At 31.8% G+C, this 18,574-nt stretch overlaps 1 protein-coding gene across 1 annotated transcript in view; it reads left to right on the plus strand.

Annotated features, from left to right (window-relative positions):
- Nucleotides 1–18,295, plus strand: part of LOC130442925 (voltage-dependent calcium channel gamma-5 subunit-like) — a 289,009-nt gene extending 270,714 nt beyond the window's left edge. Inside the window, exon 6 of the mRNA XM_056777334.1 lies at nucleotides 11,997–18,295. Coding sequence (XP_056633312.1) covers nucleotides 11,997–12,602 — 606 coding nt within the window. The 3' untranslated portion in view covers nucleotides 12,603–18,295. The remainder of the gene's footprint in view (nucleotides 1–11,996) is intronic.
- Nucleotides 18,296–18,574: the final 279 nt, after the last annotated feature.

Below are 18,574 nucleotides of genomic sequence, written 5' to 3' on the forward strand. Positions count from 1 at the left end.
GAAACTGACCTAAGAAACTATAAAAGGAAAGCCAAAATTTGTCGTTTCTAGCTATCATTCATACTAGGATTATATAAGATTGTATAAGATTACAAAAAATTAGTTATAACTACATGAGTCTACTTGTTAAGTCAACAGGTTCCATTATTTTAAGACGCCGCCGCTTACTAATCTTACTGAAACATTTGGATGTTTGACACTAAGTGCACAATAACATCTTTGACGTATTCAATTGGGATCTCTGGCACACAATTGAGTATATATCTAATAGCGATACCCATCACCTTGTTTTGGAATATCTACGATGGAAATGCAGGCTGTCCCCCATAGATGAATTTCTCATATCCATACAGTCATTAAGATACTACTATACAATAGTACTTTGTTTGCAGTTGATTTGGGATTTTCTACTTAAAAACCAATACATTTGGCTCAATTTCAGTCCCACATGTTTCCGCTAGGTGAATATCTTTTTCTGCCGAGTTAGTTTTCGGTCTTAATGTAGTTTTTTCTATCTTATGGGAGTTCAACTTAATTAATTTCGATAGTATGAGATGTTTCCTATGGAACTGTAACATTATCTAACTTCAAATCATTAGTTTCAATGCACCACTGTTTAAACCAAATCTGGAACTTGAGGTAGATATAGGATCATTGTGGGATGATCAGAGTGTCAGCATCATCAGCTGATTTTGCTAGTTGTGATAGGTCAACTATATGAATGAAGTCTATAACTAATAACAAAAGCGGGATAATTCTTTTTGAAGTATTCATGATTCCAAAAAAAATTAACATTCAAATTGGTTTCATTTTACCTGATTGGTTCAAATATTTTTAAGATTTATTTAAGAGAAACACGCTAGTTTTAAAAATAGAATGAATATCAAGTACATTCATTCGAGAAACTTTATATTATCAATTAAATATTCTTTTAGAGCATAAATATATTCGAGTATCAAAAGCGGATTAAAAAAATTTAACTCTAACACAAATATCGTACAGAATTTTTTGTATAACGTTAATATTTTGATCATAATAGTATATTATTTGAAGAGAAGTAATGTAAGCAGTATGTGTCTTATTTTTTTCATAAAAATATCCATCAATTTTCAAAGCATTGTGCTAATTTTGGAATGTTTTTGGTCCACTTCCTCGATTGATCAAGGGGACAAACATCATGGGATATAGCTGATCAAGCAAGTTTAGCAGCAGCTTATTTAGTTCCAGGCCATGCAAGTAGACAACGGAAGAAGAAAGTGAAAAAGCAAATTATTTCAGAATGGCTCGCGAACAAGTTTATCAACAAATTTAAGAGCGGATGACGGTGCATTATTTGAAGACTTTACCAGACATCAAATAAGGAAATTGAATTTTTACTAGAATTAATTACACCATATATTCACAGAGAGGATACTAACTACCAAGATAAATTAAGACAGATCGAGTATAAACTGCAACAATTTATAATAAAATCATTTTTTACTGTTTTTGGTACATCTAGAACGTTTTTTTTATTGGTGAGGCGATTACGGTTCCTGTGGAATCCGCTTCTGAGGTTCTTTATTTTCTTCATGATACTCTTTTCATTTAAATCGAATTTTTACGTGAAGCTACGTAAAACATCATGTTTCAGTCTATTGTTTTTATAATTTGAATTGCGAACATCCCCCCTTCACTCTTATTATAGTCTTCAATGAAATCTAAATACTTTTCATTACTCCTATCCAATACCAAAAATTTTCTTCAGTTCAATTTCTTGGTGTTGTATCACCAAAACGTTTACTTTTTAAAACAAATAAAAACAAAACACAACCTAAAAACTGCTTCGACGCACCAATAATGTTGCTCGCAATCCTTTTTTTTTCGACATGATGTAAAGACTATCAGGTTTTTTTTGCGTAGCCCGATAGTCACAGCCAATGAGAGGCTTTTTCCACTATCAGCCATATTGTTCCTCTTGCCAATCAAGTCATTGCGGAAATTAGAATCAATTAATTCAGCATATGTTAAATTGGGCTTGGTTGAAAGTTATTTCAATAAAAACAATTCTCAAATTACTTTGAATTCAACATTTTTAAGTAGATTCCAAAACTTTTTACCATATAAAGAATGTATATTATACATTTTTTCGTTTAACAAGGAGGTTTAAATAGTAAATAAAATGAATGGTGTGTTTTTAAACAATTTATTAATAAAACAAATTGTAAAAGTTTAGTTAACATAACAAAACACAAGCAGCAAATCTAACTACGAATAAAATTTCGTAGCTTTCGGCGAACGCTCGGCAATTCTAAGCTTGAGATACAGTTCTTTTAAATTTTCACTAGTAGATAGATTCTCAGTTGGAACTACTTTTTTGGATAACACATAGATATTTGTATCTCTACTAACAATCAAGTGCTCGGGCCTTTGCACTTGATTTGAAACTTTTTTTAAATGGACTCTTGCTATTGAAACAATAAATATTTGATCAATGTTCAATCAATCACCAAAAAAATATAGGATAAACTTGTAAACACTTACCGTGTTGGAGGTTAACCTGTCTTTCTCCACAAACTTTTTTCCATTCGTTAAGTGATTTAATATCTTTTGCAGGAGATCTATGGAAACTAATATATTTACCTCTACAATTCTTATTGTTATTTGTGCATGAAGGTACAGAACAAGAAGGCATTTTAATTTCAATAACTACTCTATACAATCAATGTAAATAAATATAAATCAATCAGTTGTTGACAGCCAATATTGCGGAAAGTGGGACTGCGCAGTAGAGGTTGTAAATTAGTCTTCGGTAAGAGCACACCTTGTAGTCTTCACAACATGTTTTTCGAACATAAGCTACGAAAATCTGGTACATGACGCAAGTTATTGCTATGTCGCACAATTGTTGCCATAATAAGCGACATTTTTTATCATTGTATCACGCCGATTGCATAGTGTTGCACCGGTACAAAAGGTCCCTTAGTATCTACTAATAAAGCAGTAGTAATAATATTATTAGTCAAAAATACATAATTAAGTTTTGGTGTATCTTAGAAATATAAGAACTTTAATTTTAATTAAAATATTAATATATTCACATTGTGCAGTGTAATTATTATTTTAATACATTTTGTCCGAAATAGTATTACAATCATTTTTTAATAGTGTACATATTAATGCCCCTTAGTTGATGTTGATTAAATTAGAAACAACTAAAATTAACGGCTACGGAGTTAAAGTCAATTTTAATTATTTAATATCCAGTTTTACCAGTTAAATATTTGATCATTCTGCTGGTGACGGCCTAGGATAGTAGGGTCAAAAACCGTGTAATATTACACATATTGTAATATGTAACAAAGCACAATAAGTAACTTTGCATCTGTGATTTTTTCGAATTATTGTTCTTAGAATTTAAATACAAATTTGCATTAAAAGAAAAAAATGCAGTTTCAACATTTATCAAAAGAAAATACAAAAGGGATACGCATAAAGGTTAATGTAAGTGTTCAAATTGATGCCCATATTAATCAATGCATTTGCGGCAATGTTTCTCGACTGAGAGACAGGTCCGGTGAAGTATGTGAAGCTGTCCGCGAAGAGTTTCAAATTCTTCTTCAATTCCAATTCGGAGGTCGGGGAGGATGCGTGGTCTTCTTGCAAAAACGTGATCCTTGAAATAACGCGTAGTGCGACGAAACTCCATCTCGCGTGAAAGCCGGATATTTGCGAGTGCTGGTTCCTGGTCCATTTCCTAAATAAATCTTCGAGCATTACCAGATAACATTGGCCCGTCACGTGATCCTCAAAAAATGACAGATCAGCGAGATCTCCCGCTGTCTACATACACACACACACACACACACACACACACACACATACACCCCAGGTAGGTTTAATTCTTATTAAAGAAGACGTGAGGATTCTGGTCGTTCCAGTACACACAGTTATGCCTATAGACCGTATCTTTCAGCTTTAAGGATCATCCTGACTGCATCCGCAAAATTCCAATCTGCGATCGAAGTATTCCCCGTGAAGTGCGTGGGGGAGACGCGGATTGTAAACTCGATAGTGCCTCCGTTTTTCAGCATTCTTAGTAAAGAACGATCAGATATTTGATAGCCGCACTGCAGATAGGTTTTATCTTTCGATAGGGCTGCCTGACTTATGCCGACATCTGCATAACAATAATTTAAATATATAATATCAGTAGTGACTTTGTAAAATAAAGAATCCGGAACCAAAGCACCCTCGTGAACTAATTTTTCTGGGACATCCTGTATTCAATTTATCACTTATTCAAAGAACGTTGAAATGGAGACATAATTACGTCAAAGTTAGAACTTAAGTGAATTAGACGGTTTTCAAAGATGCATATAATAGCTTACATAATTTTGCACTCAAAGAGCTCCTCGATATGCAGCAATCGAATTATAAGTTCCCAAGACTTCTGTATATATATTTACCTTTATTACGAGCAATGCATCGCATGAAAGTATTAAAAAAAAGTTAAATGAAAATCAACAAGTTTCCTTTGAAGAGGTATTCCATTCGGAGTTTTTCCTATGAATTCTATATATAGAGAAAGAGATCTTTAGAGGTATTGAAGACATCATTAAATACTTTTACGCGAAAGGGTTTTCTCTAATGACATACTCTCCTTTGTAGCATATGCCTTTTAAAGTTTGAGGTTTGTTAAAAGAGATTTTGAAGTTCTATCCGAGGCATATGCGAAAATAAACGGATTCAAAACAGACGATTTTATCTCTTCTTCTTTTTATTTCGTGCATTTATCGGTATTGCACTGGAACGCTGCAACATATACTAACACCACATACTGTTAACAATAAACGCTTGTATTAATGCCACAATAAATTAATCAGTGAAATTAATTAACGAGCGCACTAGCAAATATTATCATGAAGGATAATCGATATTTATATCTTTCTAAACACTATATTCAATTAAACGAAACCAATTTTCATTTTATAAAAAAACATTGATGATAAGAAGTTTGCATGTACTCAAACTCGAATGCAACCGGATATGAAGCTTTAAAGATGTTTACAAGGTTTATTATAGAATTTTTCACGATCTAAGAAAATGACTAGCTATGCAATAGAATAGACTCTACCCTCATATTTATACCTGATCCTAACAGTGTATGGACACAACGTCGTTGTGTCAGTTTATTTCAAGCAATGAATTTGTATTAAGGAGTGTCGGTGCTGCAGGTTTTCTGCGGCTTCCCTGTAACCTGGTGAACCGGTTCTCCAGCCAAATGGTCAACGATAGGGAATAATACAGCCGCAGCTGTATCCACCCACTCCAAATTAAATTGAAAAAAAAAACACAAAATTTCAATAAACCAAAAAAAAAATAATAAAACCTCTCAAAAAAAACCGTTTTTACTTGCAAACCCGACTGGAAAAAATTAGACAAAGACGTCCCAACAAAACCACCACAACCTCAGCCCTGCAGAGGAGCCACTCCTATATCAGGGCCTACTCAAACATACAAAATTCCTTACAAAAATCCTATCCTACCAAACTTTTACCAATGAATCTCTCTCTCTTGTATTATGAAGTTCAATAGTGTCTTTTCGAAGCGCAAATGTTTGTCCGTTGAGGCAAAAACGTGTTAACTTAAAGTAAGTAGAGCGAGGTCACGAAAAATACTTTTCATTGAAAGATGTGATGCTCGGTAAAGCTTATAACCTACTTCCTCGGTAGGACTCTTCATCAGGAAGTGGGATTCGGCCTCAGTTAAAGTATATAAATAACTGATACTAAGTTGAGGATCAAAATGAATGAAAGCAGTTATAATTAAAAAAAAACAAATTAGATTTATTTATATATCAAATATAAGGCTGGGACTTATCTATGGAAATCCAGGACGGTGGCAGCCCTCAACTGAATTCCGAGTGTTTGTAGTCTGATGATTGGATCCTTGGTAGCTGAAACTCCCAACCTGGTAGCTGTAGAACTGCGGGGAAAAAATTAAAGAAGAAAGGTAACGAAAACACAGATGGAAATTACGAAAGAAGGAACGAGAAGAAAGAACAGATTTGAAAGAAATATAAAAAAAGGGATTTGTATTTTTTTAAAATATAACCTATTCTATTCTATTCGTTCTGTTCCTGTTCCCCAAATAAATAGAAAATACGAATTTATGCGGATACTTGATACAAAATTAGCTTAACAAAAAGGAAATTGATAGCCATAACTGCAATTTTTGTGAGCACAAAGATGAAAAAAGCAAAGAAGAACTTACCAGCGAACATAAAGAATAAAATCACTACAAATTTAGTAGAATTTTATTTGGAGTGTAGATAGGTAGAGGAAGAATTCGAATCAATGGGTAACAAATTACTTTCTCCAAAAACTTGAATGTTATAATAAATAAATCCGAAGTGACTACTGAGCCACAATACGTGAACAAAAGAATGTTCAAAATGTTTTAAGAAAAACGTAAGAAGCCGATTAGCGTGTTACAAGATAATTCAACGAGCATCCCTCAAAGTTCAGTTTGGAAAATTGTGAATAATTTGATAGGTCCTAAAAAGCACAAAAAGACAATAGTGTAACGAAGTGCATTGATTTCTTTCAAGAACTTTTCATTTCGATTAATATTTATGGAATGTATATAGAACAAAAAGTGCCGACGTTATTATCACTTTCATGAAGTGTTCCTGTTCCTGGAAACAATTCCTAATTTATTTCTATACAGAAACACTGCCCTGTGGCACTCCTCATTAATTTATCCAGCTCAAAGCAGGCTTTATTTTGTTTAATTCTGAAGTTTCTTTGTGAGATGTAGGATTCTAATATATCAAAGAACTGCATAGGCAAATACATCTTCATTTCATGTATCGACATCTTATGTTTGATTGAGTATTTCAGTTTTTCACAGAAGTAATAGTTGTAAGTATTTTTTCATTGTATTCTTTATGGCTTCATTATCTTATTCATTATGTCAGTATTGTGATAAGAGCCATAAATAATATCATCTAGAGAAGTAGGTAAGCTCATAGTTATGAATAAAATCGAATAGAGTTCCACTCCTATATACCGAATAGTAACTTTCTATTCCTCTACCATTAATGCAGGTGAATTCAATCAGATGTTGTCGTATTTGATCATTTGTTAATCTAATATCACTTCTTACATGCCTAAGATATTTTTTTCTGCAAGTTGTGATGCTGTTTTTATCTATTAATGTTTCATGTTTCATAAGTCAATATTGATCTACAAATTTCTTCTTGAACATTTTAGTTCGTTTTTCTTGAAACTCGTTTTCTGTTAATCAAGCAGTGGTTTATGCTTCTTTATGTATTTAAGACGTTTTCAATTTTCTTAGCAATCTTAACGTCAATCATTGCCTGTATTTTTTATTGGTGTTCTTTGCGTTGTTAGTAATGTTAATTTTGAATCCCATATCTTTCTCAATTTATTGTGTTATTGTTATAACTGCAGTCTTTTCTACATTTATCATCATATCAAACTGCTTTAGTTTATTTTTCCAGATATTTGTAAATACTGTAAAGTTCGAATGTTTTCTGCAATAAGAACTATATCATCATCATATCCTCTATCAGATATTTTTTACCACTTGCAAGTTTTCTATTCAACTCATAGTTTCTTTTGTTGATTGAGCAGATATTCATTATGTTATCCATAAATAACCACCTTGTCTCACTCCTTCTGTAGTGATTAAAAAATTTCCAATTGGTTCCTACCATTGAAACTGATATTAGATTGTCCGTAGTATATGAATTCCAAAATATATCTGAGGAATGCCCCTGTTACGAGTGCATTTTTTGTTTGCATTTGTCATATAGACATTTTTTTATCATGTTTAATGATTCTAATAGTATTCCAACGAAAAAATCAACCGGAAGTGCATTTCTGGACAACCCGTAAGTGAAGGATTCCACCTGAGTTCTTTACATTATTATTCATTTTATTTTTTTAAGGAAATATGCATTCTTTAAATTCTAGAACTGAATGTAATATAGTTAAATCTATTAAAATACTTTACTACAATAAATGTGATAAATAAAAAGCTAAAATTATCCGGTGACTCCCAAGAATCTATATCGAACGCTGATTTTTACAAAATATCTTTCGTTGTTAATTAAAATATACAACAAAAATTCAACAATTCGGTGAAAAGTGTTTAAATGTTTTAAATCATGAAATAAATATCCATTGTATAATAAATTATACTTACTTATAAACAATTTATTGAAGAAAAAATTTATAAAAAATCACCCAGTTGGACGATTCGAAAACTGAAACACACTGCTAGAAAGCTCTAACGTTACTGAATGCAACTGTCACTACCTAAAGTTGTAGAAGTAAATCCCTTTCACATACAAGCCCTTCGAATCTAAAGGAAAAAGTTACAGAGGGGCATCCTTCCGTAAGGACACTCGTAAGCGGGTAGTGTTAAATTGATCAATTGATATGGTTTGCGCCATCAATAGGAATATCCTCATTTTCCTGTACTGGAATGCAAGATTTCACATTGGAAAGATTGTTATGGATTCCTAAAATGCAGTCATTACGCAGATAAATAATTTCTAGAATGTCCACTATCTGGTATCTTTCCCAATGGTACTACAGGTTGTTTCTAAATTCATGTGGCAAAATTCAGGAGGTGATTCCAGTGATGCTAGAAATTTGAAAGTCTGTAATTTTCGTGTACTCGCAAAGGACTAATCACGGGTATTTTTTCAATATTCCTGTTACATTATATGGGGGTGAAATTAGCCTTACTTTAAAGCTCTCACTATGAATTGTATTACATTTTTTGTCTGTTTTCCACTCAATTTATTATAAAAAATTAGATTTATGGTGTTTATTGTTTTTCTCTACAGCTATCGGTTTTGAGAAAAAAATTTAAAAATAAAAAATATTTTTATTTCATAAAACTTCATCTTGAAAAAAGTGAGGAGTGCTAATTTCACCCCCTTATAATGTAACAGGAATATTAACAAGTAAGCGTGTTTACTCCTTTGCGATTGTACGAAATTTACAGAATTACAAGTTTCAACTTCTACAGAAATTTAAAAAAAAATTCAAACGCATCTGGTCATCAAATTTTAAAGGTGGTATCTGGCATGAATTTAGGAACAACCCGTTTATTGTGAAACAGACTTTTTCTTCTAGCGACTTTTCTGTGACATTTGTAATTCGGTGGACTTGATCGATCGTAGAGTGGCTTTCTCTAAGCTGGAAGTGATAAGATGGGATCAGATTATACTTTCCTATGATGGGTTTGAGCCGTTTGAGCAGCGTGTTTATAAGTGATAAAAAACAACATCTAGCAAAAAAATATTAATTATTTCAAATCATTATTTTGAATACAAGCATTCGCAATAAATGCTTACTTTTAATATTGTTTATTACATAATATAATATGTTATATACACTATGGATACTGATTTTATTTTAAAAGTTTCGAAAGCATGTTTAGGATATCAAAGAAAAAGCAACTAATCGATATTTTCATTTTGTTGCAAATTTCTCACGTTGCGCTAAAGCTCTTAATGAAACCTAATAAACTGTCAGCTTGAAGTTTTTGATTTTGAAAGTTTGCCAGGAATAAAGCAACTCCATTTCGTATAAAACTCAAGCTTTCATAAATAATAATTACCAAGAAATTTCCAAAGCCAATAGATTAGTTTAAAATTGAGTGGAAATTTCTATACATGCCAAAAATTCGAATGTTTCTTTGGATAACAAAAAAAAACAAAAATAAAGAACTGCATAAATAAAACCTAAATAAAATTAGTTTGAATGTGATTATGTATGAATAATTTCATTAAATAAAATAGTAAAAATACAGTTAAAATATTAAAGAAATTGTAAGAACCATAGTTATCAAAATCACGGTCAATTCAATTGAGTTAGTACTCTAGGCTATATGTTTACAATGAAACAGTAGAATAAAACAAATTTCAAAATAAAAACGTACATTAAACTTAATCATATTTAAAAATATTATTAAACATAATACCCAAATAAAAAATAAGGATTGAATTGGAAGTAATAGTTTATACCACAAACACTAATTACGTGATGAGAAATTATAAACAATGAGAAGAACTAAAATCAGAGATTAGATTAAGACAAAATGTATTCAGTTCAAATCAATTTATATCAATACAGATCAACTGGTGAGGAAAAAAAGCTTGACGTATAGTGAAGATAAAGGAAAAAATAGGTGTCCATGAGAAGCTATCAAAGACAATGGGACAGTATGACAGACAAAGGTAGATGGACAAAAATATTAATCTCTAATATTAAAATTTGGTTCCATAGATAACACGGATGTGTAAATCATCACCTGACACAGCTACTAAAAGGACGTGGTTTATTTTTACCATTTCAAAAAACGGAGTTACTCAATTTGTATCTATTGTCCTAAAGTGGAAGATACTGCAGAGCATACCTTTTTTGCATGTCAAAGATGGCAGGAAGAATGTAGTAGAGCAGCCATACAAAACAACGGGAGCTCATGAGAGAACATATTGTTCATAAAATGACAATTAGCGAGGAAATTTGGAAAACTCTATCTACTATGGTGACAGAAATAATCAAGCAAAAACAAAAAGATTTAGTGAATAAACCAAAACAAGTCCAAGCGGTATGATGTAGAAATACCTTCTGGTAGTTCCGTTTTACTATCTGTTGAGAAACAAATTGCACATATCCTAGAAATTCCAGCAGTCGAAATGTCTTCTGAAGATTTTCTCCTCCACAAAAAAGTCTAATCATTGCAGATATAGATAATACACTGTGTTCTAAATGTAAAGTAACGTATTCATCTAGGTTTAAGAAATAGTACACTCCGTATCGATTACAACTATCAACTTCTCGTAGTTCTAACTTAAGTTTTCCTATAGTTTCTAGGAAAAAATATCCGATTATGGCAGATATGGCGGCTAATATAACGACCTTTCGATTGTGGAGTGGTCATTCACACCTTAGTCTTGGATTTTTCTCCGCCCAATTTTCTGTATAAACATGGCCATTCACGTGAAACTTCTTTTCTTTACCATACAGTGAGTTGCAACATTTCTTTCGCAAAATTTAGTCGATTTACGTAGTTCATATCTTGCAACAACTAAATTTTTGACGCTTTCAAATTCAAATCTTTCTTTTTAATGTTTAATGCTTGGCTTCGTTTCTAGATAAAGATGATCTCACTTCTTCTATTGTTTCCTATTTGTGAAGTGAACGAAGGCGTTCAAGGTTTTGAGTTTTTATCATTAAATAGATCTTTAACCAGTTTTAGGTTAGCGATATTTTAAACATGAATCTACTGTTCAAATATGTTTTATCTTCAACAATCTTGTAATAATTCCAATTCCTAACGACTGTAATTTTTCAAATATTAAATATAGAAATATGCGGTTTTGACGATAGTATGGTACATTATAAACAAACTGTATGATTGAAAAAACGAAAATAGATTTTAATGGATATTGGTAGGAAATAGAAAATTCGAGAAATTTGAAATATCTTCGCTTTTGAATGGATAAAGAAGGATTGTGAAAAACTGACCTCTTCACTTTTTCTATTGCTTCCTTTTGATTTTCTATCAACGCACCTGTTTTTTGGGGCATCAAGTGTACGAGATTCCGCAAGATACAAACGTTCAACAGTCACTACTTAATAATCGTTTCGACCATACCCTCATACGCAAAAAATTTGATACGTTCCTGATCCTCCATAGCGATAAAAATTTCACGTAATTTTTTAACACATTGATATAACTTAAAAAACCAACACCCTATATAAAATATCTCTTGTTTTTGAATTAACTGGAAATATTAGTTTTTTTATGATAATACCTTAATTAGTAGTATATTCATCAAACTTTTCACCTTCCTCGTCATCAGTAATTTCAGAATTTTCAATTATCACCACTTTAATCGTTAATAAAATAGAAAAAAATCATTTACCACAAAAATACGAAATTCTATTATTTTATTTTATTTCCAGGTAAGACAAATGGTACCCGGAGCAGAACGTAAACTTTTAGAGCATCACCATATGTCCAACGAATATTTGGTACACCATACAATTCCTTCATCTCTACAATACGACCCTTTTCCATCGGATCATTCAAAATATAAAGTTGAAAGTGTATCGATGATGAACAAAACCCCACCTGACGTATGTACGACTAATAAATGTCCTGAATATGGAATGGACAATTCCGAACAAACCTGTATTGTTCCAAACGTAGATGGACCAAATCTGAGCGTAGCACAAACTCTAGCGGGACAAACCATTCCTATAACAATAAAAAGTCACACTTCTACTGCTCCTTTATCGTTATCAAGTCTACCGATGAAATACGGTACTATGCACTATGACCATTCAGCTAATAGCGCCCTAAATCAAGGATTCTTGGGGGTGTCTGATTTGGGAAGCTCAAGTTCAACTAGTTCCAGCGGCTACTGTGGAAGGAGCAAAACCTTGCAGCATTCGAAAAATAAGAGAAAATGCTCGAAGATAGAGACGTTTCATGTTCCTGATACCACATTTACAGATTTTGGTAAACGAACTAATGTTGATTTCAGTTTTTCGGGAAGTGCAGTGTGACTCGTCTGGTGTTATGTATCGTGAATATATCAACTATTACTCAGTTTTAATCATTTATTTGATATCTTCATATAAATTATTAGGAAATATTATAGACAAGTCGGTATATTAATAATTTTTATATAAAACTGAGTTCCAGTACTCATGAGACCGTTTAAGAAATTTTAACATCATTCTGGTTTACTCACTTTGTTCTTGTTTCTCAATTCTAAACAAACCTACTCGGACATATTTATAGTTTTGTTGATGTTTTATTCAACAGAAAACCATATTTTCGTCTTTCTGAATAGAGTTTCTAAAAACGTGGGACTAATACTGAAAGAAATATAAGACCAGAATTTAAATTTTGGAATAATAAAATTTGGAATATGATCTGTTGCACTATATTTTTGAATTATTCACAACGTTTTAAAATCTTTTTCTTATTCAATACAGCCCGGATTCTCAGCATTCGCTCACATATACATAAAGGTAAACTGAATCTTTCCGATCCACAAAATCAGATAAATATTTGATGTGGCAACAAATACAGGATGTTATCAAAAATAGCTATAAATACATGATGAAGTCAATAGACAAATTGTGTTAAGAATTTTATATAATCGTAGCGTTAATATTATATGATGACAAAAAATTAGTAATATATACATAATATACATGACAATGAAAAAGATCATTCATTTTTCGAAATAATGACTAGACAATTGTATATCAGCTAGTATCAGTAAAAGCACACAAGGATATGTGAAAGGATTTCTTTGGTTTTCGAAATTCAATGTAGTAAACATAAAGTAATTGGACAGCTAATGATATATCAGAAAATTCGTCAAATTTTATGGTACTTCTGATACTGTAGATTTACTGTTAATTGGCTTTTTGAGTACGGGTCCTGATACAAAGATGCAAAGACGTTAATTCGTTAATTGCAATGTGTATGTATGTTTAATCGACCGAATGGAGCATGGAAAACTAGATATAATACTAATGACCTGAGAATAATTGGAAACTTCTACTGGTACCACACCGCAAATCTTAGTATCGAAGGAGTAAACACAGAAAAAGTGAAAATAACGAGAAGAGGATGCATATTATCTCTATTCCCCTTTAACTTGAACTCAAAGCGGATATTCCGCGAAGTCATTTATGATATAAAAAAGGTATACAGCTAAATGGATACAGGCCAAACAACATCAGATATGCAGAACATACCATTGTATACAAAGCCTGATGAATAGTCTCACCAGTCATAGTCAGCAATACGACCTGAATATCAATGTCAAAAAGTCAAAATTCATGATCATAAGTAAGATCACACGAAGCTATCCAGTAGATAGAGTCAAACAATATAAATACCTTGTTACTATTATAAATGAGGATTGGACCAACAAGCAGAAAATACTAAATGCAGTTCGCTGGTATTTATTTGCAGTTGTTTATGAATATTACTGCGAAGTATTAAAAATTTTCTCTTGGATGAATAATAGAAAATGTATCTCATTGGAATCATTACACTTCCACGCCAACAACGAGGTTTTAATGTGTACTTGTTGGTTAAGTAAAAACAGCTGTGAAATTCTTTCAATTCTTTCAGTTTTGCGGCAGATTATAAAAATTTCCATTTAATTCTGCTACAGGATTTTTGATAATCGTCTTTTAGAAGAATTAAGCTGCTGCTCAAATTGGAATCTTCAATGAAAACGTTCCTGAAAAGTTGCTATGGAGGAAAATTTTATTTTCAACTTTCTCTCATAAAGTATTTATTCCTGATAATTTTTAATATGAATTTAGAAAATTATTATGAATGTGAGCCTCATTAACGGCATTTCCACAATAAATTTTATCACTTTCTAAAATGAAACAAGTAAATTTTAAAACTGTTAACCAATCAATCAAGAAATACGCTCCATAATATTCTGTTAAAGAAATGGTCAAGGCTAGTTAACAATCTTTTGAACGAAGTCCGTCGAACAAAAGTACGTGCCAATATATGAAAATTATTTTAAGGCGTAAAAAGTACCCCTTATTGTCAAAATTTAATAAAATGAAAGTTAAAACGTTTATAAATTTATAAAAACATTTGTAGGATTGAAATAAAGCTCGCACGATATTTTAGGATACTATCTATGTTTTTCAACTCTTGATCAATGTATTTCAACCCTTAAAAACTAACCTCTCTTATGATAAAATAAAAAAACAAACACAAACAAACAATTATAGTTCTTCATCTTACTTAATACTTTTCACCCTTAAAAAACTGTTCAGACAATTTTTACCAGACCATCCATTCCAGGTTGAGTTACAAAAAAGTCCAATTTTCCGGCAGCCTCATCGCACCCTTTTTTGTTACTGCAAAATATCATTTGCTAGAGTTCCTTTTGCATCTGAAAGGGTTGCAATGGACCTTCAACTTTTGTCCACCCCCCAATCATTGAGATTTATATTTTTTTTAACAGCAGTATTTTCTGTCGTTGCCTCATTAAAGGACTCATATCTCATTTGATCCAGAAATACTTGCAGATCTTTAATGTTTGCAGCACCATGTAACATCATTGAACAGTACCTACCAGCTTCTAAAATTTCTTTAGTATTTCTGTTAAATGTGTCTTAAATCTGGCCTTTTCCCATTAATTCAAATAACTTTGTTTTATTTTTATTATAGATGAAAACGATGCCACCTACAGGATTTCAAAATTACAACTACCAAAATTATTTCTCAGTATTTTTTATACAATAATAAACATCATTAATGAAGATATCAAATGAATAAAGTATTCATTATCAATAATTACGCCGTTATCCCATACTTCATACTATTTAAGGGGTTGTATTTTTGAACTGAGCGGTTTTGATGCTGATTTTATAAATAAAAAATTTGTTGAAGCTAAGAAATTTTAAATTTTTGTTGGATCCGTACATACATAGTTAATAGATAGTAGTTGAAGCATCAAGATTTTCTCCGATCCAAAATTCTTCACTCATATCGTATTTGAACAATTTCCGATGAATACATACACGCACTAATTTCATCTTATTCTCATTTATAGAAATTAGTTCATTTTTATGAAAACAAAAGTTAAATGTGGTTATATCAATAAGCACAGATTCGTCAATTGTAGATTATATAGAAGAAACACTTTCTACTGTTTTGTTTTCTGACACAGAAGGGAGACTTGAATTGAAGTCTATGAAAGCAAAACTTGTGATGTCAATTTTGGATAATTTCGCATTAAATAAAAACCTGTCCGACGTTCTTTCCTTCAGTTTCTATTATGACAAATTAATGCATATAGAATTAAACAGAAAGGTTAAGTGATTTTTACTTAACTAAAAGTGAAAACCAAAATATTAGTTAAGTTAATTTGGAATGATAAATTGGAGAGAAAAAAATTGCCGCGTCATTTTGGATTTAACAACTTATGCAGTGATGGAGGTGGTGAGTAATAGTGTTCTAAAAAAACCATATATCTTGACTCTCTTGCTATTCTTCCCCGAAATGTTAAATCAGTAATTTTTCAGATCAGCTAACTTTGATAGTTTTACTGTACTGCCAATTAGAATAATCTAAGCTACTCGCTCTTTTTATCTTTATTCAAAACTGGTTTGGCTGTCCCAATATTCAATTATAATAAAATTCCCCGTATGTTGCAGCATTTCCATTTTTCTTTTTGCTCAATATAAATCTCCCTAACAATCGATTTATATTGCAGTCACTTTTCAAGACAGTACCAAGTTCTTTAAAAATATCCAACCAAGTTTTGCGATCAGTGATCATTAACTGGTTTTTTAGTATCTTTTCCATTCTCTCTGTCTAGAGATATAAATGAATGCCCTGGTATCAGAAAAACTAACTCAATAGTGGTTAAATTATAAAGGGTATTTTGACACATACCAGCATAGTTGAGTCATCAGTCTTACTAAATATGATGAGAGATCACTTTATGAACGAATTCTTCATACCGCTGACTCAATTTTTGCCTCAGATGAGCTTTAATTATTAATATCAGCTCTGAGTCGCACGTAATACTTTAGTTGTATTGAATAAAATCAAATCTCCTATTATTGCGATTATTCAGATGTAAATTAAACGATATATAGCTAATTTTGCTACGTTTTAACTTTGTCGGCTGTTACAAAACAAATAAAGTGAAAAAATATCTAATTAAATTTTTCTAAAATGTGGATAAGACGAATTTTGTTTTCATAGGCCTCAATTATTGTTTATCATATATTGGTTCATGATTCTAGATAATGCGTTTGAAATTAACCATAATTCGAATAATAACGGTTTTTCAATAACAATAATTAAGCGGTGGCTTACTAGTTAATTGATGACTGTCGCCATCTCACCTTATATTTACACCTACGAGAAATTGAAAAGATCAAAACTGCTCCCGGTTTAGAATCATAATAAACACTCTAATTTGGCGTTTTCAAGAAACAGAATCCATTTAATGATCTATGATTTGAATAGTTGTTTTCAGTTCGGCTTTTCAAACTGGATTTATGAATGAAAGTTCCTCTTGATAATAAAAACATATCGAATTCCATAGGAAAATATAGATTCTCCGAGTTGGAGGCCGATTAAGATAATTAAACTAATATAACCCCTATAGAGCTAATTTCTGCTTGAGTTAAAATAACTAACCACTGGGATATCTGTAGATTATCGAGAGACTTCCTGAAAGACGACAAAACTTGTATAGATTGGTTCATTACATTGGAACCACTTCCTCGATCGTCCCAAGTGAAAAAGAAAAATGAAGCTACGCATCAGTCACGGCTGGGACTAATTCCATTGCCACAAGAAGAATACTTCGAATAGTCCAGCGGAGCGGCAGTTAACAAACAACATAGTTTGACGTTGTGAAAATTAGTTCTTCTTATATACGCCCTAACAAAGATAAGCTTCGAGAGACCACCTTGGAATAGGACCAGACCTCATCAGAGATGGCCCACTGACCTACCGACTGGTAATCCTACTGCAAAGAGATATATCGAGGCACTGAATTGCAAGTATGATAAGGGTAAAATTTAGTTAGAAGACCATATCGTCGAGATAGACGAGTCCAAGAGTGATCGTAAGAAGATTTTTTGAAAAGGTTGACTTTAAAGGAGGCTTTAATCTAGATATCTGCAAACTGATTAAGAATCTGAACCAACCATGAAGACTTACTCGTGGAAAGATTACGTTGGCCTAAACTTCAAAGTCATCCACAAGTTGAAATCTAACTTGAGGAACCTCAAGAAGAGATTGAACAGAGGAGTCAAGTTTGGCAAAATAAAACATTTCCTTTAATCCATAAATCCATTTCAAAAAAGTCTAACCGGAAGTTATAGGTAAAACCGCAAGTACTAATGTGTTACCTCGTTAAATAGATCCTAAAATATCGAAAATACCAAACTAATGTGTTTTTATTATGATCCTAAGCAGAAGTATAACCGAAATATCGTTTAGACAACGTAAATAATCTTAATATGAAATTTACAATCGTGAATGTATCCATTGGAATTGAAAATGTATTACAATTAATTATTTTGAAAATAAAAAGAATTGTGATCGCTGTGATATTTAAGTTATAGTTATTATTAGTCATAATATGAGGTATTGGTCACATGTATTCGAAGGTTTGTGATTAATCTTAATTATTTTATATTCCCATTGAGTGAATAATAAATGTTATACAAATTATAAACGGCGTTTTAATTATTTCGTATACTACAGCTAGTTTACGCGAGGTTCTCACGAGGCGATTTTAGTTGACCGATTTTTGTTGGCCGACAAAAATCGCAAGCGATTTGCGTTCACACGGATGAAATATCGATCGGACCGAATTGGTAGTATTTTCAAAATGGCTTCAAATTAATTAGTAGTGCAAAGGTTTGTACGGGAAATTAAAAAAATTTTAGAAAAGAAGATCTAGAAACTTGAAGGTTAAAGTATCACCTCATTTAAACCCCTTTTTAGACGAAGC

This window comes from Diorhabda sublineata, chromosome 4 (genome assembly GCF_026230105.1).
Source record: "Diorhabda sublineata isolate icDioSubl1.1 chromosome 4, icDioSubl1.1, whole genome shotgun sequence".
In the NCBI taxonomy this organism is placed as follows: Eukaryota; Metazoa; Arthropoda; class Insecta; order Coleoptera; family Chrysomelidae; genus Diorhabda; species Diorhabda sublineata.